This window comes from Thalia democratica, chromosome 5, assembly GCF_965202585.1.
Source record: "Thalia democratica chromosome 5, ktThaDemo2.hap1.1, whole genome shotgun sequence".
Taxonomy (NCBI): Eukaryota; Metazoa; Chordata; class Thaliacea; order Salpida; family Salpidae; genus Thalia; species Thalia democratica.
Window position 1 is genome coordinate 50,909,759 of NC_139169.1, and position 25,168 is coordinate 50,934,926.

At 26.8% G+C, this 25,168-nt stretch overlaps 1 protein-coding gene across 1 annotated transcript; it reads right to left on the reverse strand.

The window, feature by feature from the left end:
• Positions 1 to 20,788: 20,788 nt before the first annotated feature.
• Positions 20,789 to 22,372, reverse strand: LOC145835799 (pterin-4-alpha-carbinolamine dehydratase-like). Its single transcript, XM_082943519.1, has 2 exons — positions 22,158 to 22,372; positions 20,789 to 20,918 (listed from the first exon to the last, which is right to left on the reverse strand). The coding sequence occupies exons 1-2, from the start codon at positions 22,356 to 22,358 to the stop codon at positions 20,826 to 20,828; spliced, it is 294 nt and encodes a 97-aa protein (XP_082799645.1). The 5' UTR covers positions 22,359 to 22,372; the 3' UTR covers positions 20,789 to 20,825.
• Positions 22,373 to 25,168: the final 2,796 nt, after the last annotated feature.

Below are 25,168 nucleotides of genomic sequence, written 5' to 3' on the forward strand. Positions count from 1 at the left end.
ATCACTATGAGGTTTCCTTTTTACCATTTTATTTGTTCCGAAAATAGTTATAACAATTTTAACTTATACAAAATTTCTAAATATAATGTAAATTAGTATTTGAATCAGTTAAATTATTTTTAGTGATATAGTTGGTTTTGCGGAAAAAAAGCTGTATTTTTATTCAAGTTAAGAAATACAAGGTTTTAAACTAGTTCTATTTTTAATTAACTTATAAATTTTAGGCTAAATGAATACTAGGAAAAATTTAAGAGTGTTAAAACAAGTTTTGACTCAATTTTTCATTTAATAGGCGATCTTATCTAACAGTTCAAACGTTTTTATCAAGTTTTGAGTTTATCTTACGCGATTTAAAAGTTAAAGCTTGAGAAGTTTTGAATTTTATCACGTAAACTTTCTATTGAAAATAATTTTAGGCATATAAAAATGTCATTTAACTACTAACTTTTTCTTCCCTTAACCTAATTAATTTAAAAAAAAAAAAAATTGTTCTTAAAGAGTAAAACTCTTCAAATTCTAAAACGTCTTAGTTATTAATTGTGGTTTTTATTGCGAACTTATGAAACTTATATTCAAATTAAAGTAGTTTTTTATGTATCAAAATTATTTTGTAGCTATAAATAATGATAAAACTCATAAATAAACTAAATATATTTTTATAGCCTTTTAAGTTTAAATTCAAGTTTATCAAAAAACTTCTAGCAATGTAAAATTAGCTGCGTATATATAACATGTTAGTATAAATCAACATTAACTATTTACTAAAGCAGTGGTCGTCAAGCTAATCAAATTCTGTTTACACCAAGCTGCAAAAAATAAAATCGGTGCACCCCAAGATCTAATTTTAATAAGCGCCGCTAGTGGTGGGACTAAGTAAACACTTTTATTAGTGCATTTCTCCTTAAAAGTCATAACTTAGTTTGTATTTACATGCAAACCATTTAACAACTGAAACTGAAACTTTTTATTTGATCCTCTTTTAATTGACCTCTTTATTTGTTTTACCTTATTTTCACAATGATATTTTACTTATATGGCTTTGTCTTACATACTTATTAATTGAACACTTCTCCGCAATTACTACAAAATCCCCAGTTCAGTATTATTTAAATACTCTATTGAATACTAACTACATACTTAATCTAACTCTATATATGTTTTTTGTGATCTCAAAATTTTGTGAACCCCTAAATGAGTTTCGTGTACCCTAAAAATTTCGTGCACCCCAAAAAAAAATTTTGTGTACACCTTAACGACCACTGTACTAAAGGTTCGAAGCAATATATTTATATTTTTAGTACTAACTATATATATCGTTACTTAAAGAAAATAAAAACCTAACAAATTCTTCAGGTTTATGTAATTTATTTGAAAAATAATAATTGAATAAAACTTTAAAATAATGCATGTATAATGGGATTCGCTAACTGTCCCTGATTTATAAATAGTGTTTACACTTATTTAAAATAGAGCATAGGAAACAATGTTTAAAATTCGAGGTTTGAGTTGTTATGAACATTGCATAGCAACCAAATTTCTGTAAAAATACTGGAGTTTGGCTAAAGCAACAAGCAGATGACAACGTGTAACTTGGAAGATTGTTAAACTCTTCTAGTTTTTGAAGATTGAGGCTTCTCTAAAACTCAAGCTTGTATCAGATAAGCAGTTGACTTTTATTAGTTTTATCAATTTTGTTAGCATTTTAAAAAGAAAAGTTATAAATATTTTAATTAGTTATCTCTCTGAACTTTTATTTTTATACGTATTTTTAAACTTTTGATTGAACTTTTAAATTAAACTTTTGTTGTTGTACTACCTGTTGTTATTATTTTAGCTATTTTTACATTGTCCAATTGGTATATATTAAGTAAAACGAATAAATATCCAAAAAAGTGTTAACGACCAAAAAATAATTGTCTGTTGACTGATTCAGACTTATTGTTTGGCGAAACGACCATCAACTCACAAATTATTTTTTTAAATATAACTCTAGAAAATTGTAAGCTCATCCACAAAATTGATGCCGTATGTGATCCGGTTGTAGAATTACTTTTTTTTCGAAGACAGATGTACGGCGTATGGGATCACAACCGACAGTGAGAAATTTGAAATTCTTCAAAGAATCTGGCCGCGGAGCGACATAATAAGTTTTGGTGAAGCGCATGACGATTGGACCAATGGACATAGAATAACCTTTTTTAATTTATTGAAAAGAAAGGTAGTAAATTACTTCGCATTTTAGGTGCAAATCCTTCCTAGGAGAGGCCAGTAAAATTTCAAACACTCCATTTACTTGCTAAACAGTAGGCAAAAGCAAATAAGGAGGACAGGGTCAAGTACTTTATGTATACTCATGCTCCCGATAACTTTTTTTAAATCAGGGATAATTTAGCGTAAGATATGATGAGTTTTTAAGGCGCGCTGAGGCAATATGTAATTTTAAAGAGCAGAGAGTCTTTGAAAATGCTAAAAATTTTACATACGAACCTCAGTGTTTCAAGCAGTGGCGTAGCGTGGTACTTTAGTTAGGGGATGCAAAAACTTTTTTTCTAAAAAAATCCCCTTAAATAAAACTTTTATAGTTAGCTATAAAAAGATCCTTTTATAGGTAATATAAATTAAACAAATTCATTAAGTAAAATAAGTTCAAAGTAACTGTTTTAATAAATACTTATATATTACAAAATTAAACAACTAGAAAAAAGTATAAATTTCATTAGAATTACTTATGATTGCTCAAATGTAAACTTACTACATACAGTAAACTTTATATCTTTGAAAATAAATATATTCAATAAAAGGAAAGTATCTGTTTTATTTACGAAAAAATTATCAATCTCTTTAATATACAATACAACAGTGATAACAACACCTCATTGCACATAATTTAAATAAAGTTACACAATGGTTAAAATAGACCAACTTTATAACTGTTTTTACAGTTTATTACAACTTAGTAAAATAGTTAAAAGTGTACGTTTTAAATTTAATTCATCTGATTGTATTTGTTTAAAAAAAAATTACAAACAAAGTTTATTTCTCATAGGCCGACACGCTTTTTCTTGTATGTTTACAAAAATAAAGTTCAGAAAACTAGCAGTAGCCTTAACATTTATTGTAGCATAAAAAAAAATTGTAAAATTTTTTAATTTTCTTTTAACCGTGACGTATTTTTTTAAACTTTTTGTAGAAAAATCTGCCATAAGATTATACTACAGCGGTGCACTAATTAGTTGCGTACTTTTAGAGCAGGGGTTCCCAACCAGGGGTGCTCGCACCCCTTGGGGGTGCGAGATAGCTTTTCATTTTTGTATGATAAATAAGGAGATTATCACTCTCTGTTAAAGTTTATAAAGTTAAAAAGTACATTTTGTTATGAAAAGAAAATGGCGCTAATTTTCTGATTAAATTAATTTTATTAATACGTCATAGAGCAAGAGCGCTTTTCTAGAAGTAAATTCATTTTACTAATTTCATTTAATAGCTGTTAGTTTAGAATTAACATTGCAGTAAAGCTTTATTAGAGTTTTACACCTGTGAGTTTTAATCATCTATTCTTTAAATATTTAGTTTTTTTAACTGGCCATTAGTTGTTTAAAACAGTTTATGAGCTAGCATCTATTTTAATAGAAATACGTAGATAAAAATTAGTATTTCCAGCAGGTTTTTTATTAGCTGTTAAGAACAGATTCTATTAAGTCTATTTCATTTATAATGTAATCTTTTATTAAGCTTAGTTGTGCAGAAAGTAGAGCTTAAAGATTTAACATCAGTAAATTGTGAAGTTCACATTAATTACTGTATATTATACTATTTAAGAAAACTTGTTTTTAGCTTTTGTGAAACCAATTTTTATAGATCAGCAAAAGTATTCAATGCATTATCTTTATTTCTATTCATTCCTTTTTTGAACTTAAACCGTTTACCTTTTTCAATCTAATTTTTTTCTATTTATCTAGTAAGCATACAAACTTTCTTTTTTTATTTGCTTTTATACAAATATTTTTTCAATTTAAGACTAAATATCTTTTAACTTTTTAAAATCTTAACTCAAATCTCTATTATTTTGAAACCTCCTAGCTGCTAATAGTTTCTTACGATTTGGCGTATAACGTAGCTAAATCAAAAAAACCTCATACAATTGCTGAAGAGTTGATAAAGCCATGTGTGTTACAAATGACAGAAGATGTTCTGGGAAAAGAAGTTTCAAAAAAGCTTTAGTTAGTGCCGCTCGCTATCTAATAATGTTATTGAAAGTCGAATTAAAGATTTAAGTTCGGTTTTGGATCTACTGACAAACCTCTTTTTTTGGCTTCTTACCATGAGGCGTAAAACGTAGCTAAATCCAAAAAGCCTCATACAGTTGCTGAAGAGGTGATAAAGCCAGGTGTTTTACAAATGACAGAAGATGTTCTGGGAAAATAAGCTTCAAAAAAGCTTGAGTTACTGCCAGAAATAGCTTGAGAATTATGCATGAACCGTTTTCTTGAAATGCAGTTTAAAAGAATAACTCTTGAACAATATTGGTGTTGTTCAATGAATATGTTTCCAAAACTTGGTGAAAAAGCACTAAGTACTCTCATTCCATTCGCGACGACTTACTTGTACGAGTCTGGATTTAGTTCTCTTTTGTCAATAAAAACTAAATCAAGAAACCGCTTGAATGCACAGGCAGACATGCGAATTGCAATCAGCAACAAAATGCCACATTTTCAGAAAGTTTTGTGCAACAAACAGGAACAAAAAAGTCATTAACTTTAGAGTAGGTTTAAAGTTAAGTTCTTAATCTTTTCAAAATAATATTGTATGAATAGAAGTTTGTTAAATACCTTGTGAGTATAACGACGTGTTATTTAGGATTTTTCTATTAAATATATAAAAGATTAGTTTAGTATTTTGTTAATGTTAAATGAAAACATATTTGCTTTTTATAAAGATAGATTTTTGTTTTTTGTTTAATTGAAAAGTAATTTATTTTTTTAGTTAGTTTAAAAAGGAGCATGTAAAATTTCAAGTGATGAGCTCGAAACTCACTTGCTTGACCTTCAGAAAACGTTTATCGTTGCAGAGGGAAGAGTGAGTTCTATTGTTTTCTCCCTTATAAAAAATAAACAAAACTTGTTCGAATATAGTATAATATTTTATTAAATTTCAAAGTCTTTTATTTTTGTTAATGTAATAGACTACCATAAAAATTTAAAAACATATTATTAGTTAATAAAATCAATAGTTTTATAAACAAATTATTAATAAATAATTATAGCATATAGTGTTAGGGGTGCGAGATCAAATTAACAGACTTTAGGGGTGCGGGGCATCAAAAAGGTTGGGAACCACTGTTTTAGAGTCTAAAGTTTTATGAAGTTAATGAAGTTATAAAACTTTTCCATATGGAGTTTTTCATCAATATCTGTGCGCACCGAATCAGTATATTGGGTAATTTTCCTAACTTGTCACTAATTGGTATTCAAAATTTCGTTAAACTTTTTGAATACTAGAAAAACGTAGTTGAAAAAAGGCAAAATAGGCAGAAAATATAAACAATAAAGGATAAAGATATTACATTCTTTTTTTTTTACTTCTTTTGTTTTTTTTTGGGTGGCACGCATGCGCCAGTGTCCCTCCCTACGCTACGCCCCTGGTTTCAAGCACTAAAAAAGATACCCTTACAAACAAAAATGTCATGAAAACATCCCACACAGAAGGGTACATCTCCGTAACTATGAACACAACTGAGCCAGGGGTATTTCGGGGAAGGTTATAACCAGCGCACACTTACGACCAAAACAGATGTTCTCCGTTACTAAAAAAATACGATTTTCTATCTTCAACACAATGAGGGGTCATGAGGATGGGAACAGAAAACCTCTTATTAAGCATGCCGAAGCTGCCCCACTATGTTCCTCTGCCAGTCCATGGCAGCTTAACCAGCCATCATCCAACGGAAACTCTCAATCCCAACTCTTAAGTCAGTTTCAACAAAGCACCTGATTATCTTCTGTAATTACAGACTGACTGATCAGAAAAAATTTCAAGGCTAGTTTTAAAGTGGCAAAAGTAATAACTAAAAAGGCGAAACCGTGTAGAATTTGAAACTTTTTAAAGAATATGTGTAGACGGTAGTAAACGTTTTTTTGTTTATTTCTACAATGACAACATTAAGTCTTGTTTAGTAAATATCTGAAAGTTATAAAGCCGCATAAATCAAATTAGGACTTTAATCGATCTGTTAAAATAAAAGCACTGATACAAGGAATATTACTCATCTAAGAATATTTATTAGAGATGTTTTTGCTAACTTAAGTATTTAATAAAAAAATAGGACTAAAAATGAGCATCTCTGTACATTGGTGTCCATAGGAATTAATTTAAAGTGCACATAAAACTTTTAAAGCAATCAAAACGTTTCTAAACCAAAACAAACCTTATTTCTTATTATCATGTTGTTTTAATGTTTTTATGTACACTCAAATACAACATATAGAGATAAAACATCTATAAGAGAAACTTAGGTATAAACTGCATGTTAAACAAAATACCTAAGTTGTAAAGAAATTACATTTAAGTTAATTACTGTGCATTTAAATAATGACTATGATAATTTATGTTTAAGGTATTACAAACAATAAATTAAAATTTTACCGCGAAACCATATAGACCTGATTACCTACAAGGAGTGTTAGAGATAAAAAAAAACTATAACAGTTGGTCATTATATTTAAAACTACCATTATTACTTACTTTGTAAAAAAATGTTTCTCCTATGTTGTCTAAACATAAGTATGTCAAATAAATTTGTGCAATTTTTAACATTTAATAATATTTGAGCCATTTTTTACCCTTAGAAATAATGTAAACAGTTCCAGGGCTGCCAAAGGTTTCTAAGAAATTTTTTCGAGGTTTTCTGAATTTTTTAAGTTTTTTGAAAGTACAAGTTTTTGGGTCTATTTTATATAAAATTAAATTTAAGGTAAAAAAAACTGTCTAAAATAGTATACCAACATTAAATAGATACTGTTAAGCAATTTTAAGTGTGTTTTTTAATAAAAAAATTGGTGATAACAAAAAAAAGTTATATGATAGATTTTTTGTGTAAAATCGAAGTTTAATTACTTTACATGTGAAAATTCGTTTAAAACTCCAGGTTTTTCTATATCTTTTATACCAAAATTTTCAAACTCAAAGTTTTTCCAGAATTTAAGGTTTTTTGGCACTGATTGTTCACACTTATATGTCTACAACAATATAAAAAATATTTCAAGTTATAGCAGCTTCAAGACTTAAAAGTCAACATATTTTACAATTAAAACCAAAACTGTAAATTAAAAAAAAAAACATACATCGTAAGTTTACTTTGCCACTCTTCAAAGCAAAGAAGCTAGCCTGAGTGACTAAAACTAACCTGATATTTTAGAATAAAAAAGCTATTTGTGCCTAAAACTGAAAAAATGCACAAATTGACATTAGATTTGAAAAATCTTTAAACTAGCCTGGCTTAGTCTGAAAGTGTGGCAATGTTAAGTTGTTTATTTGCTTAAACTTGAACTACTTTGATTAACAATAATAACTAGTAAGTTATATAGTAATTAATTAAAATTATGTAGTAATTAATTAAGGTAAATAATTAGTTTCTAAAAACAGCATATGTGTATATTAGTATGCAACGCAAAGAAATTAACTTAATTTGCCAAAAAGTTTTCTTTGAAAAATTAAAAAGTATATATAACAAAAAATATTATAATTTTGTTTAGGATATGTCTATACACATTTTTATACTGTATGTAGAAAAAATTAAAATAGAAAACTATGTTTAAACTAAACTTAATGTAACTTTAAAAAAAGTGCTTTAGAAATTAGCATCTCTGTACATTGGTGAGCATAAGAATTAGTTTAAAGTGCACAGTAAACTTTTAAAATAATAAAAATGTGTCAAATCCAAAACAAACCTTATTTATTATTATAATGTTATTTTCAATGTTTATATGTACTTTTAAATATAACATATATTACTAAAATATCTTCAAGAGAAATTTAGATATAAACTATATGTTAAACAAAATATGCAAATTGTAAGGAAATTAGATTTAGTTAATTACTGTGCATTACTTTTGTACAAATGGAAAACATATGTATTTAGTTTATTCATTAAAAATGTATCATATAAATAACTTACTGAGTACAAGTACTTTTGACACAATTTTTTCAGATCATAAGTTGATATTGTAAAAAGAAAGTTATTATGAAGCTGAGAAAAAAACATTAATCAAATGCTAATCTGTCTTTTTCATATTTTTAAGCTAAAGCAGTAAAATCTTTTAATTGTTTCACAATGCTATACAAGGACTTAAACCGATATTAATCAAATTACCGAGAAAAAATTAACTTAAAATATATTTTTGATTAACGGGCAACATTTTCATGCTCGCGGGCCGCATTTCGTTCAAAAAAAACGTGCTCGAGGGTCGCAGATTTACCTTTTGCGGGCTGCCATTTGCCGGCCCATGCTCTACAGCAAGAAAAAAAAAAGGTTATGAAATTACTTAAAAAAACAAAAAAAAAAGATAAACTTGATCTTAAATGTCAATTGAAGGCAAATACCAGATACCGAAGTACATGGTTTCCCAACCAGGGGTGCTCGCACCCCTTTGTGGTGCGAAGCTGTATTCCAGGGTTGCGAGATGGCTTTTCAAGTTAGTTTGATAAATAAGTAGATTTTTCTTTAACTTAGGCGACTGTAAGCCAAAATTTATTTTACTAAACAAAACATAACTATCGATTTTTAAAGCTTTCAAGCAATTAATATCATATAAAATGGATGAAGAACAAAAAAAGGTCTTAAGTTTTTTAAAGGTAATTTTGAAACTTACACTAAACATTATGAGAAAATTGTAAATTAAACTACTGATTTAGTACTCATGGAGAAACCATCTCCAGTGTCCAGAGTATGAAACCAAATTCATAGCTCGACAACTTTTGTACTGTAAGTAATCGGGGCGACGGGTACTGATCCATCAACTTGACCAAGTGTAGTTTCTCCTTATATTTCTGATTAAGTGGTTGTGGCGAAACTATGTCAAATGTTCATGGTGTGAATCCAGCTTCACAACTCGTGTACTGTGGTTAATCAGGGTGACGGATGCTGATCCATCAACTTTACCATGTGTAGTTTCTCATAAGACTTCTAATAGAGAGGTTGTTGAGAAGCCATGTCCAGCGCTCATGCTGCAAAACCAGACTCATAAATCGACAAATTGTGTACCGTGAGTAGTCAGGATTTCGGGTACTGATCAATCAACTTGACCAAGTGAAGTTTATCCACAGACTTCTGATTGAGAGGCTGTAGAGCAAGGTTTCCCAACCAGGGGTGCTCGAACTCCTTGGGGTTGCAGGTTACTTTTCGATTTCGTTTGATAAATAAGGATATTTTTCTGTAATTTAGGCGACTAAGGGTCGAAATTTATTTTAGTAAACAAAACATAACTGTCGCTCTTAAAGCTTACAAGTAATTATGATCACATAAAATGGATGAAAAACAAAAAAAAAAGTGTTTTTAAAGGTAATTTCAAAACATGCACTAGACATTAAGAAAGTTGTAAATTGGGGTGCATAGACTTCGTTTAGCATGACGACCACTGGTTTAATTGCATAATTTTAACTAAGTCTTCAAACTCTATACTAAGTTTTTTATAGTTATTATGCCCTTTACATGTACTGCATGGGTTGCAAGAACCAATTAAAAAATTTTAGGGGTGTGGGGCATCAAAAAGGTTGAGAACCACTGCCCAAGTACCATAAAAGCATGGTTATATTCCAAATTAATTGCTGTTGTGACAATAGTTATATCTCTCTAACAACAAGACAGCTAGAGAAAATAGTTAAGGAACATATACCTGCTTGTGTTACTAAGTTTTTTCAGATCATCTAAGAAAGAAAAAAAGTCTGTTAAAGATATCAATGCGGTAAAAACATCTGCCATTGCTGATTACTTAGTGAATTATCAAAGTTGTGCAAAAATATCTGATTTGGGTAGGTTTAAAATATTTAAAAGTTGTTTTAACATTTTTGATTTAGTTATAATGGAGGCTATGTGTATTTTAATAAAAAAACCTACCCTTTTTATACAAATTATAAATGATTTATACAATGATTATAGCATTGCTTTTATTAACTTAATGTTTTTTGGTGTAAGTTCGTTTATATTTAGTTAGATTGAAACATAGTTAGTACTCTTATTAACTTTGTATAATTAAAAAATAATTTGATATTATTAAAGTTTAGTTTATTATGATTACTATTATTAGAATATAAAACTAACAAACAATATACAACAAGTTTGAAAAGAGCAAATATAAAACCACGCATACCTATACAAGTTATTTTTTCTTATAAAAAACCAAAACTAGCCAACCACAAATTGTTATAAACTAACAATACAAGTACTAAGATAAACATATGACAAATACCAACTAAACATAATTAAGCAATATCCGCAAGTAACAAAAATTAAATTAAATGTCAAAGAATGCTGAACGTACTCAGTATACTGGCTCAACAAGAATTTTTTTAACTGTATTTAAATTGATTTTTTTCAATTTTATAAATTTTTGGAGTACTAGTCCATAACTTCGGACCATTAAATAACTTATTGAGATTAAAGTATTACCTATAATAACAAAGTTAATATGTATAAGAATTAATATAATGACAACTGTAATCACAATATTCTTTTTTGTTTTACAAGCTTATACTTAATTCTATACAGCATTTTATTATAAAATTATTTATTTCTTCAGTACTTGTGAATATTGTTAAACGAATTTTGCTAATTTACTAAGAAAACTATGTTTACTTTTATGTTTTACCTTTAATATAACAAATTTATTGAGATTAAAGTATTACCTACGATAAAAAAAAGTTGATATGTAAAAGAAAAGCAGTAAAACCAGTTGTAAAACCGAAAAAGTTATTAAAAACTAGTGATGTACCGGACTCACCATCCGGGTCCGGATCCGGCCGGATATTGCCATTTTTGTCTGATATCCGGATCCGGCCGGATCTTAATATAAAAAAAAATCCGGATCCGGTTCCGGCCGGATTCTAATTTAAAAAAACTATCCGGATCCGGGTCCGGCCGGATCTTAATTTAAAAAAAAAATCTGGATCCGGGTCCGGCCGGAGCCGAAATTGTGGGTCCGGTTCACTACTGTTTGTAAATATTACCTAAAATTGTCAACTTGACTCACTATCCGGGTCCGGATCCGGCCGGATCTTAATATGAAAAAAAATCCGGATCCGGTTCCGGCCGGATTCTAATTTAAAAAAACTATCCGGATCCGGGTCCGGCCGGATCTTAATTTAAAAAAAAAATCTGGATCCGGGTCCGGCCGGAGCCAAAATTGTGGGTCCGGTTCACTACTGTTTGTAAATATTACCTAAAATTGTCAACTTGACTCACTATCCGGGTCCGGATCCGGCCGGATATTGCCATTTTTGTCTGATATCCGGATCCGGCCGGATCTCGATATGAAAAAAATATCCGGGTCCGATTCCGGCCGGATTCTAATTTGAAAAAACTATCCGGATCCGGGTCCGGCCGGATCTTAATTTAAAAAAAAAATCTGGATCCGGGTCCGGCCGGAGCCGAAATTGCGGGTCCGGTACACTACTGTTTGTAAATATTACCTAAAATTGTCAACTTGACTCACTATCCGGGTCCGGATCCGGCCGGATATTGCCATTTTTGTCTGATATCCGGATCCGGCCGGATCTCAATATGAAAAAAATATCCGGGCCCGATTCCGGCCGGATCCTAATTTGAAAAAACTATCCGGATCCGGTTCCGGCCGGATCCTAGTTTGAAAAAAAAGTCCGGATCCGGGTCCGGTACATCACTATTAAAAACTATAAAGATTACTACAAAATACAAAAACAAACTAAATAACGTTTTTTTTTATACTGATTGTAATAAAGTTATGATCAACAGTAAAAAATATGAACAGTTGTATTTTTTCACTAATTTATTATTTTCAAATTAAAGATAAGATTATTGTTTGGACCTATAATGAGTAAAAACTTTAAAACTTACTAGAATTATTAGTAAAATTAGTAAAAACTTTAATTCACATGAAATAACAAATTAATTTTCGTTTTACTTACTTCGATAATTACTAAAGTCGTGTATCGGACATATAAGAACTTTTGTAATTTTTAAAACAGTAAATTTTCTTTTATCGTTGTAGATGGCAAAGTTCTAGAATTACATCGTGACTTCGCAATTATTGAAGAATCAAGTTGATTTTTATTTACATTGGTACTGATGTCGTGCAGAGGACAAATAAAAATCTTCATGAATAATAAACCAGTAACTTTCCTGGAATCTTTATATTTTTTTTATTTTCCTAGCGCAAAATATTTACATTTTGCAAGTAACACAAATTAAATTAAATGTCAAATGATGCTAAACTTACTCAGTATACTGGCTCAACAATATTTTAGTTAAAGGTATTTTAGATAAAGGTTATAAAAATAAGTCAAAATAATTTCAATTAGCCCTTAAATTATCCCTTCAATTTAGCCCTTTAAATGAGCCCTTGTCTTGGACAAGACGTAAAAAGGTATCCGTGGTGTTTTTTAAACTGTGTTTAAATTGATATAATTTAAAGTTTTAAAAAATTTTTGGAGTATTAGTCCACAACTTCGTACACAAATCCCTAAATGAGTTTAGGCTAGGCCCAGTTATTGAATTGAATCAACAACTCAGCCCTTTTGTTACTATGCCAAGGAACTCTGGGATTAATAAGAAAACTGTAATTTAACGTATTAAACTAGTTCTAAACATAATAGTTTATCTGTTAACTTTAGTAATAATTGTAATAAGTTTTATTTTTATAATTGTAACAATAATCATTTAAGAATTGAATATACTAACAAAGATTCGATTAAAATAAAATTTTATTTTAGAGAGTTATTTTTACATGAAACATATTTTTTTTCAAACGGAACTCTTAAAATAAACAATGCCATATTTTGTCTTTTTAATTTTAGTATTATTTGAAATGATAGGTTAAGTATGGGTGGAGGTTTTGCTGTGCTTTACAGAAATTCCTTTAAAGCTGTATTAATTAAAAAATACTTAAGCTCTACTATTAATAAAATTTTGGACACCTGTGTATAGAAGTAATTTAAAAAATACAGTAAACTAAAAATTTTCTGTATTTACCTTGTCCACTGTCAGCGCTTACTGTTAAAAATATAGTTTAAATGAATTATAAAAAAATATCCAAATGACTATTTCGTTTATATTATATGGGTTTTTAATCTATAAATTATAAATTGGACAACTTCTAGCACAGACCACAATAAAACCCATGAATGTTTTCTTAATTTTTCAAGATTATTTTTTTTAATCAAGATATATTTTATTCTTTCAAGATTTTATAATACAAACTAAGTTTCGGTCAAAGAGCTCGTCAGTGTTTATATAAAAATTCTAAAAAGGTATGTAACAATCATGGAAAATAGTATTTGAAGAATTAAATTAAAACTATTTATTATTTAAAAAAGAAAACAAGTTAAATTTTAATCTTATGGTTGAATTTTTGGTAAAGTTTAAATTTTAGATAATTTTCAAATTCAAAAAATAAATAAAAAATGATAATAATAAGAACCTAAATATAGGCTTCCTTTTTCTTCTAGTGAGTTTTCAAAATAAACATTGCTCAAATAAATATATTGTAATAGTAGTAAAAGAGGTTTAAGTTAAAATACATTATAATGTAGCTAATTTTAGTTGTGACGTGACGATCGAAAATTTAAAGAATCATATGTTTGTAATAACTATGAAAATTTGTTTTAAATGAATAAAATTTTCTTGAATGCTCAATGTATGAAATTTTAGTTTCCAGAAAATAGTAGCTATATAAAATATTTTAATAGTATGCATAAAACCAATATTACGGACAACTTAAGACTAAAGTTTTGAAATGTAGTTTTTTGTATGAACTTTATTTTAGATATAATCATATCTCATTCAACTACTTTTCTATTAACAAATACGTGTGACCATAACTTAATTTTATAGAAAATTATCTTGATTCAAATGAAAAAAATTAAACAGTACCAAATCCTAAAATAGTTTAATATAGTTTAAAAAATATCAATAGTTATTTGTCAAAAAATAGTTGGACCTCAATATTTATGAAGTAAAAAATTATTCAACATTTCTATGACTAGTTCATTAACTTAATTCAAACTTCAATTAAACGTTTTATTCATTTTTTATTATAAAAATAGCAACAGTATAAAATATTTACTTTATATCAAAAACGAATTAAAATAAAAAAATAATTTTTACAAAAAAAGTAAAACAAATAAATATTTTTGTGAAGGTTATAAAAATAAGTCAAAATAATTTCAATTAGCCGTTAAATTATCCCTTCAATTTAGCCCTTTAAATGAGCCCTTGTCTTGGACAAGACGTAAAAAGGTATCCGTGGTGTGCGACTCGATAACCGTAAGGTTCGTCGTGCACCAGGTCCTAGAACCAAATATTTTGAGTATTTTTTGTCGTTCAATTAACTTTAACTTAAAAATTACAATTTAGATAACTATAAAAACCAGCTAAAACAAAAGTTAAAAAAAGTTTTATAGTTAGGTCAAATCAAAACTTAAACTAAAAACTTTATTACCTCCCTTACATGTTAATGATAAAGATAAAACAGTAACCTTAGATGTTAAAAGAGTCTCACTCTTTACCAGAAATTTTCAAAAAGATAAAATCCACCAAAGTTCTAACTCATCTCAAAAAAATTGTAGTAAAATCGAGAACCTTTTTATAGCTTATGATGACAAAAAAATCCAACTAACAACCTAAAGTATAAAACCATTTGACGCAAGAAAAGATTCCACCATATTTTAACAAAAGTGTTGATCACACCAATTCGATCATCAGACCACAAGCCTTCGGTAGACTCAGACTGGTTTTGTCCTCATTAGGACTCATTAAACAGTTTCAACCGAAAAACTTACAGTCGGCTATCTACAAACGGTTTATATAAGCAAGCATGAAGCAACCGTTTTCTGATAATGATCAGTGACGTCAGAATTGTCTTTTGCAGTGCAACTTTTAATACGTTGTCCACTAAGCAAGACATTTAGTACGCTCATAATATATACAATCAACAAAAACATCGGCTGAAGCCTGCAGAGCAGAAGCCTGGACTCTCGTATTGCTATTCAAGTATTAATATTTCTTCTTATCTTAAATTTTTTATTGCTATTTATCGTTATCTGATGTAAGAAACAGTGGAAAATATATTTTGTCATTCCATAACATAAAAAAATGTAACAAATACAGCCCATTAAACTATAGACGTATATCCCTAACTAGCGTCTTTTCTCAAAATTATGGACATATTATATCTGTAAAAACTCTTAATCACCCATTTGTTTATAATTTACCAACTAAAAAACAGCTTGGCTTTGTACCTAAATAACCTAAACTCTATAAAGCATGTATCTATTAACATGCTTACTTTGTTGGCTAATACCTTATCTTAAAACTAAATTTCTCAAATTAGACTATACTAACATTAAAAAGCTTTAATAAATTAAACACAAAAGGTTATTAAATAATTTAACTTAGTATGGGTAATATGAAAACTTATAGACTATTTTAATATATTTATAAATAAAATATCTCAAAGAGTACTCATTAATAACACACTGCCAGATTATTTGATAATTTACGGAAGAGTACCGCAGTATGATATAATTGGTTTCGTTATTTTCTTAATCAATATTATATATTAATGGTCTGTATCAGGCGCGTGTTTTGAATGGTTGCCTGTTTCCTGTGGACCCCCTGAAAAAAAATAAAAAAAGATTCTTAGAATATCACTAAAAACGTTGTTTATTGACTTTGTTTTGGTTATTTGATAAACTTTGAATAAAGAATGTTGAATTTATAACACTGAAAGATTAAAAAGTTCCCTTAACAAAAAATGCTCTTTTTTGCCCGTCTGAAATAAATTTTAAATAAAATTTCAATTGTGACGTCATAATAGGTAAAAGTTTTAAAGCACTTTCTTTCTAGGAAACTTTTTACTGAGATGCTCTTAGTTCCCACTATAAATTCTTACTTAGTGTGAATAACAATTGATACAGTATTGTTTTTGAACTAGTAAGTACAATTTTACTTAAAAAATGTTTAACATAATCACTAAAATTTATTTTACTTATTTGGTTGTATATAATAATGTTGTGTGAAGCTTTTGTACTTTAAAATTTAAATTTTTTGTTTATGTGTCAACCAACTGGGTTTAAACCTTGAAAATTTCATTTTAGAGGAATTCAAAAATTATCTTAGACTACTAAACCACCTTGAATTTATTCTTTCATCATTTGCTGGTGTTTTAATATTTTTTTATTAAGTTGTTTTATTTTTGTATATCTGTTGGCCACAAAGTTGGTTATTGATTTTTTGAAATTTTTAACACAGAGAGATTTCAAAATCATTATTAGAATTCCTACACCATCAGGCAAACATTTAATTATAATTTAAAGATATTTTAATTTAGTTGTAGTCTAAAAATATTTTTTGGTAATTACCTAGGATTATTACCTCGCATCTTTACGCACTCGTGACGCTACGCACTCTCGTTTAGTTACGCATTTTAGAATTCTAAAAAATTCAAAAAAAAATTTTTTTTTTGCACAAGTTAGGTTTATTGTACATTTTTTATTTAAAATATGTTTTTAAATGCTAACTCACCTCTCTATATCTTTAGACTTTATAAACTTTTGTTCCTTGACTAATTGATCAACATCTAGTTATACCTCAGTATATCAAAAATTTTGTTAACAATGAGAGATTAAATTAAAGTTCTAAAAGAAATATGACTGTGTTAAATAATAAAAGTATATTGAAATAATGAGATTTTAAAACACAAATAAATAATACAGCACTCTTGCCCTATATATGAATAAACACCATTTTATAATTGTAAACAAATGTTTAATTATAAATTGAATTTAATAGAATATAAATATTAAGTATAAAATATGTCACGTATAAATAAAAATAAAGATAAAATCTACTTATTATTAAAAAGTAAATTATTTTTACTGATGTTATTATTTTATATAAATTTAAGGTTTTTTTTTAACATATGTATAGTTTTACCTTTTGATTTCATATTTTTAAATAAAGTCAACAAATTGTTTAAAGTTAGAAAGTCCCCAGTCTGCTTTTAAGTAGAAGCAATATAAAAAAATAGCCATTATAAAAAGTATAATTGGTACCTCTCGTATTTTTACGCATTTATTCTATGGACACAATGTGCGTAAATAAGCGAGAGTTTACTGTATTTAAGTTTTATTGGTTTATGATAAATAAGTTTCATTTATGTAACTATAAAATAAAATTTTGATAAAAATACAACATTGAATTAATTTTATTCAAATATTACATAATTGAATAAAATTGAATAATATCAGTTTGGTATTGGTGCGACATCATCCTAGGTAATTACCCATTTTTTAGTGAATTTTAAATTTTTATAGATTAAATTACTTGAAAAAACGTTTTTATTATAAAAATATTTTTTTCCGGCTGTTTTAATTTTAACTTATATAAATTTAATACAGTATAACAAATTAAAATCTATAATATTTTCCCATTACTATTTATATGTTTTTATTTATTTCTATGAAGAATAAAGCATTTTAAACACAGAGTTTTTCGGCTAAGTATTGCGTACAAAACTGGCAGTGCATACCTAAGAAATGCGTACTTAAGCGGGAAATTAAAAACAACAAAAAATTGTGAACCCCCTTTGAAAAAAGTCTAGACACGCCCCTGGTCTGTATTTATTAAAATATTGACACTCAAAGTTAAATTAGTTTATTTGCAGGTGATGCTAAAACCTTTAGTAAGTCAAACATTTCTTTATAATTGTCTTCAGGTTTTATTTACAAATAGCTGAAAAAAAATTAAATTTTAATAAATGTAAAGTTCTACACATTAACAAAACGAACCTTGTCCGAGTGATCTTTTAAATAAACACATTAAGTTATCAACAATTTAAGTTTAAAAAGATTTAGGAATATATATCTCTGAAAATTTATAATGAAATGAACACGTAAATCGTTTATATAAAGTTCCACAAATTTTATCGTAACAAGTATTTAAAAAGTTAAACTAATTAAGATACTGTTTTGACAAAAAAAGTTTTAAATATACGTTCGTCCTAAGTTTCAGTTCGATTTCAAAATTTAGTCATCTGATTTGAAAAAAGACATTGATAAAATTGACTCTGTTAAAAGAAATTTTAACAATTAAATATGTAGTTTTCGTAACATACTCAATACATCATATAATGTTAGATTAATTAAACTTGGCTTAAAATCTCTAGAATATAAAAAGAGAGAATTTATTAACTTTTTATAAAATTATTAATCGCAACTAAAAGGTTTTTTTCACTCATTTTTTGAGTTTTTCTCAGAATTATTATGAATTGAGAGGAAATAATAAATTACATGTAAACTCGATTTTAAAACCAGTCAGTGGCAAGTTTAGTTTTTAACAGAATAAAGACTGTGTAGAATAAACTACCACAGGATGAAGTTTCGTGTAGGAGGATGGAACATTTTCGTTTAAGTCTAAAAAGGTGGAAGCTGAAGTTTTGCAGATGTTCTAAATCAAATACTAGCGTTTTTGAATTTTATTCGCTATAAACATGTTTTCGTAAAAATTCGGTGGAGCTTACAATTCTTATTAAAGTTTCACAAAACACATCGCAAATGATTCGTCAAGCATTTTAAATATGAAATTTTTATTTAGATTAAAAAAAGCAATTTTTTTTACTGAAGATTCCAACTAGTTCTATATCTGTTCATTTTATTTAAACCAAACAAGATTCTTAAAAGTTTAAAGAAGCTTACAATTCGTATAAAAATTACTCTACTAATATCTAAAATGATTTGGATTGCTATGTAGATATGAAATTTTTGGTTTAGATTAAATAAAAATGACGCAAAATAAAAAAATTTGACCTATAAGTTAAACAATTTTAATTCTTATTTATGTTTTATAAACCAAACAAGTTTCTTAAAAATCTAATGGAGCTTACAATTTGTATTCAGTTTAGACAAAAGCCATTTTAAACCATTAGTCTTGCTTTGTAAATACAAAACTTTTTATTTAGATTAAATAAAAACATCAAAAACCTTCTTTCTTTTTTTTTTGACCAAAATGTATAACTAGTATTTATTCTTGTTTTTTCTATTTAAACCAACCAAGTTTTTTTAACTTAATTCAGTTTACAATTCTTATTAGACAAAAAAAAAATTAAATGATTCCTCTTGCTTTTTAGATAAAACTTTTTTGGTTTAGATTAAACAAAAACTTTAATCTGAATAAAAGTGTGATATCTTAAAGTAAGACAAATGGCTTTAATTGTACTATTTCTATAATATATAATGAAAAACTTAATTACAAACGAAAGTGTATTTACTTTTGTAAAAAAAAAACCGACATAAGAGCTTCATTGATTTTTAAGTCCTTTTTTTATCTAAATAGAAAATACATATTTTTAAATGATACACTACAAGTTTAAAATGTTATTACCATATCAGTTCTTCTTAACAAAAATACAGATTACAAATTACATACTTAAATTTAAAGTTTAAGTTTTATACTCTTTATATTCTCCGCGATAAAAGAAATTCACCGGTATTTTACAATGAAAACCTTAACATTATTTGAACAATATAATAAAGTTTTATAATTATTGTAATATATTAGATCTGATTAAACAAAATCTTGAAAACTGTTTACTAAGTTAAATTAATTTTAGTTAATGTGGTAAAGTTATTTATAGAAACTTAAAAATAAAAGTAAAAATTAAATTTAATCATTAAAGCCCCATTTAAAATGAATGAAAAAAAATGTTTCTTTAGCAAATCGCTTTTATTGTTTGTTTAGTATGTTCAACAAACACTCAGTAAACTATCATGCAATCTATATACTATTAAAACTTTCTGAGCAAACATGGTTTTTATTTTATCACCTAAACAAACTTAAGTATAGGGTTTGGTTTTATACTTTTTCGTTGGTACTTTATTTATTTTGAAACTTAAAATTAAAAAAAAATTGTTTAAAAATTGGATTTTATGTGTTTTTAAATATGTAATATGTTCTTACAATTTATATATGTATGAATTAAATTAAAGCAAAATTATATCATTTTACTATTTTTGATTAAGTTTTAAAACTCAATTTTTTAGTGTCGAAAGCTAAGTTTCAGTAAAAAATATATTGCGAAAATTGTAGTAGATCTATCTATCGTTTGTTTACAATTTGAAATCAATACAAAGAAGAAACCTTATACCTATTGATTTTTTTTGTTTTGATAATATGCTATTTTAATACTTGAATGCAGTGATGATCACAAAATGATTAAAACATTAAGTTTTCTTTTAACTGAAAGCAGACAAATAAAAAACAATAATTAACAGCTTTAATCATTTTTTTTGTTACTTATGTGCATTACTTTTAAGAAACTCATATCAAGTTAAAAGAAATTAATTTCGCATTAGATTACTACCGCTTGCTTAATATGCAAATTATGCTTTATAACTGTTAAAATGGTAAGTAAAAAAAGCGTGCTAGATGAACTGATAACATTCAGAACTGTGTTTTGAATTGTTTAGAACTAATTTGGAGTAGATTTAGCTAAACGGAATTACTTATTTAATTCTAAAAAATTGTAAGTATTATACTTTCATGTTGAGTTTTTAATGATCTATTTTATTAAATATATACACTATGTGTTATAAATAGAGTTTATAAAATTTGCCATATCAATGTCTTTTTTAGAAAGTCCTTTAACATCGTGTGTGCTCATCGTAACTTTCACCTGTTTTTATATTAAGGTAGCTCAGCTTTGTTACTTTTAAAAGATGTACACAAAGTATTAAGTACTTAAATTTAAACTAATATCAAGTAGATTTCAAAAGTTGTTTAAAATAATTGTTTAAATAAAAAATTTAATATTACTACTAAGAATTTTTGCAGTTTTCTTTAAAAATAGAAGGATATTTTTTAAAAGTATATAAAAATAAATCAAAATACTATTTAGATTATGTAAATCAAAATAAACTGTTTAACTTATTGGTTTTAATTAGAATGAAAATCACCTATAAAGTTTTAGAACAAAAATCAGGGCTGCTAAAAAATCTGGGATCCAAGAATTTAAAATTAAGCCGAAAAAATTGGAAAAATCTAAAATTTTGAACAACAATCACTTAAATATCTGAAATTTTTACATGTCAAATAATTATATTTTGATTATAAAAGAAAAATCTACCATATATAGTCCTTTTTTGTATCATTGAGTATTTTATTTATCATATAACACGTTTAAAATAGCGATACAGTATATTTTACATCTTTTTATACTATTTAACCAATATTTATTTCGGCCATCATCAACAAATTAGAGATTCTCGCGCCACCAAAAATAAATAATAAACTTCACCACACGACCAACAACAACAGCATCCGAGACAACCTACAACCGGGACTCAGTTGGCAGGCAGAGTCGCGAGAAACCGCTGCTAGAGATCTTACCAAGCGGGCTTAAGTACAAAGTATTGAAGCGACCGTTTATGAGTAAAGTTAATAAAATTGTCTCAGCTAAATCATTCACAGCCAACTTCTCAGACATTGTCAGCTTAATGTGAGATTGTAGTCTGTATTCGTTTGATCAATTTTAAACAATATTTATTTCGGCCATCATTAACAAAGTTGAGATCGTTCTGTACTTTGTACTTAAGCCCGCTTGGTAAGATCTCTAGCAGCGGTTTCTCGCGACTATGCCTACCTGATGAGTCCTAATAAGAACGAAACCGGTCGTAGGTTATCTCGGATGCTGTTGTTGTTGGTCGTGTGGTGAAGTTCATTATTATTTATATTATTTAAGCCAGATTTTTTACCGTATGTTTAATTTTATACTAAAAATTTAAATAAAATTTCAATTTTAAAGGATTGGACGAAATTCAGAAAACCTGGAAAATATTTTCAAAAAACCTTAGCAACACTGAAAAATAACGATTGAGTTAAATAAATTAACAAAACGATGTGAACTTTATGTAACCTTGTTGTAAACATTAAACCATTCCGGGTGATGACCCATCTGCTCACTTTTCATGGCAACCCTGGTCATAAAAGAAAACGCCATACTAAAATCCTTGAATAAAAGTTCCTTGGTTATTGCATCTCTCCCGTCAACTAATTTCCAATTAGATGATAAAAGCGGTTTCAAAATTGTTTTTCTTTCTTCTTCGTTCAGACTCATATTTAGTTTAAGACACTACTAAAAAAAAATGTCAGATTTTCTTTATTTAAAATTTTTTAATTTTATTACCAAAACAATGTTTTACTCGTTTAAACAATTCAAACGAGATTATCAATTGATAAAAAAATCTTATGCCAATAGAGTTTTACAGTAAATTACTGCGCACCGATTTAGATAATTTAAAAGTTACTTGTGTAGAGTGACGAAGAGAATTATCTGAATAGAAATTAACGTATTAACAAACCTTTTTTTTTGTTCAAAAAAAATGTTTTCAGCTTAGACAAAACTAACTATGTTCTATCGAAATTTAAAAAAATACGGTGAAAATGCACACGTTGAATAACTTTCACTAATAATACTTAAAAGATACTTCTTTGTTTACAAAGTCTGCATTAGCGATTAACACTAGTATATTTAAATCAATTCAACGTATATTTTTTTTTTGTTTGGTAAAACTCAAAAAATATAACTATTTTTTAAAAAACTTAGTATGAATGAGTGCATGTGTATTTAGAATAAGTACATATCATACAATTTTAATTATTTTGTGTGTATATTTCGTTAATGTTTTTGTATTGATATAATATAAAACTTAAATATATTTAAAAACCTTTGAATAGTTTAATATTAAGTTTTTAATTAGAGCAAAGATTTTTCAAAATAAAAAAGTATAAAAAGTTGATGATTTTTAAATGTAAATGCTGTACATACTTCTTAAAATAAACAAATCGTAGAGCGCATAAAAACAAAAAATAATGTAACAAGTCTCTATAACTTTATTACAAATCTAACAATTTTCTATCAAGCTATTTTACTGCAGAGCTTTCAAGAGTGTTAGAGCTTTTCTAGTTAAAATTTTTCGTACATCTTATAACTTTTTAAAATTATACTTTGAATAAAAATTATTTTTATAAAAATATATTATACATACAGTTTATTTTTAATGTACTTAATTCGTTTATAAATCAAATACTATCAAAAACTAGTTACGTTATAATTTCAATAACAGTAAATAACTTTTTTTCAACCTAATACTTTTAATAAAACTAAAAGGGATAAAAAAAACTTAAAAAAATACTGTACTTGAACCCTTATACTAAAGAATGTTTGTTTGAACAACTCAGCTATGATCTAAAAATGCACTTCCTTTTTAATTTATTAAACAGCGATACCATGCGGTAAAATATCTACATACAAAAACTTGTTTTCTTTCTTATAGTCTATGAATTTGGTTTTGATATCGTTAATTTGAAATAAGTGTAGCTTTATTTCATTATAAATAAAGAACTGAACATCTTTTGAGTTACAAAAAATTTACTGATGATATACTATTTTTGTATAAACTACTAAAAAATACAAATCAGTTATAATAAGTTACAAATTACTTTTATTCTGTAAGTCTTTTGCTAACAAATTTAAGTTTCAAATTTTTACTTCATTTTTACTAATGCTGGTTTGTGTTACATCTGTATCGCTATCTTTCTATGAATAAAGAAAAACAATTAATTCTTAAATTACAAAATTAAATTATATTTTAACATTCAAAAAAAGTAAAAAAAATAAATTTAAATAGTAAATTAATATTAGCTTCGTTAAAAATTAAATGTAAAAAACCAAAAAACCAAAATGTTACAAGAAGCAAAAAAGGTAAAAATTAAAGTTAAACTAAGAACTGTTAAAACATAAAAAAAAAGTTGTATCACTAAAATGTACTAAATTAAAGCTTATACAAAATAGTTTTCAAAAATGTTTATAAACAATTATATTCTAGAGTACATTTAATTTTTTAACAAAAGTTTAAGAATTAATGGTTTCTAAACATTATTTCAATTTGTATTTTGTTATTTGTTATTATTAGTGTATTTGTTTTAGTCATTTTTGTTTAAAAAGTTTTTAACTTGATGCTATTACTTATTAATATAAAAGCTGTTGCAAAGCTAGATATAATGAGGCAAAATATTAAGGTACACGTTTTATAATTAGCTTAAATACAAAGTTTCAATATATAATAAATTTGAAAAAAATGTGAACATAAAATAAAATTAAAACCCTAATTATATTTAAAAAACCTAATAATTTCAAATTAAAAGTAATTTATTTTTACCTTTAGTAATAGTTAAATTATTTTTTTTTATAGTTCGGACATATTTTAACATAAATTAATTTAAAATGTAAAAAAATAATGAAAAATGCTTTGAATTTTCATTAAAATTCAGTAGAAAACTATTGTATAAGGAAACTTTTCAATTCCAACCAGCGCACAACCCCCAACCAATCAAATATGAGAACCGCTTATCGACCAAGGGTAAGGGTTGGGGTTAACAGCAAAAGTAAAATAGGAAAAATAAATTGGGTGGAAATTGTGCGCAGGTGGAAGTTGTTAGTGTACCATTGTATAAAGTTGAGATAAAGAATATAGTATTATCGTTTATGAAAGCTTGACAAAAGAAAAGTCATAATGAGTTTAATTTAACTATTTGAAATTGAATATTTTCAACTAAGAAGCTGCTAACATTAAGTAAACAAAACTTTTTAAGCATCAATAAGTAAAAATAAATTTAAGATATTAAAAGGATATAAAAATATATAAATGCATGTTTAAAATTATAAATAAAATAAACTCTACAGTAATCTTCCTTTATTGCACCAAAATATGTTTCTGTGTATTAACAAATCAACACACTTTAACTGGGTTCTGTAAAAAAACAATTACTGTAATAAAAGAATAGAAGCATAGAATAAAGTAGGTGTATATATGTTTTCATTAAAATATAGTAATTTTTACAGATAATAGTTAATAATAGGTAAAA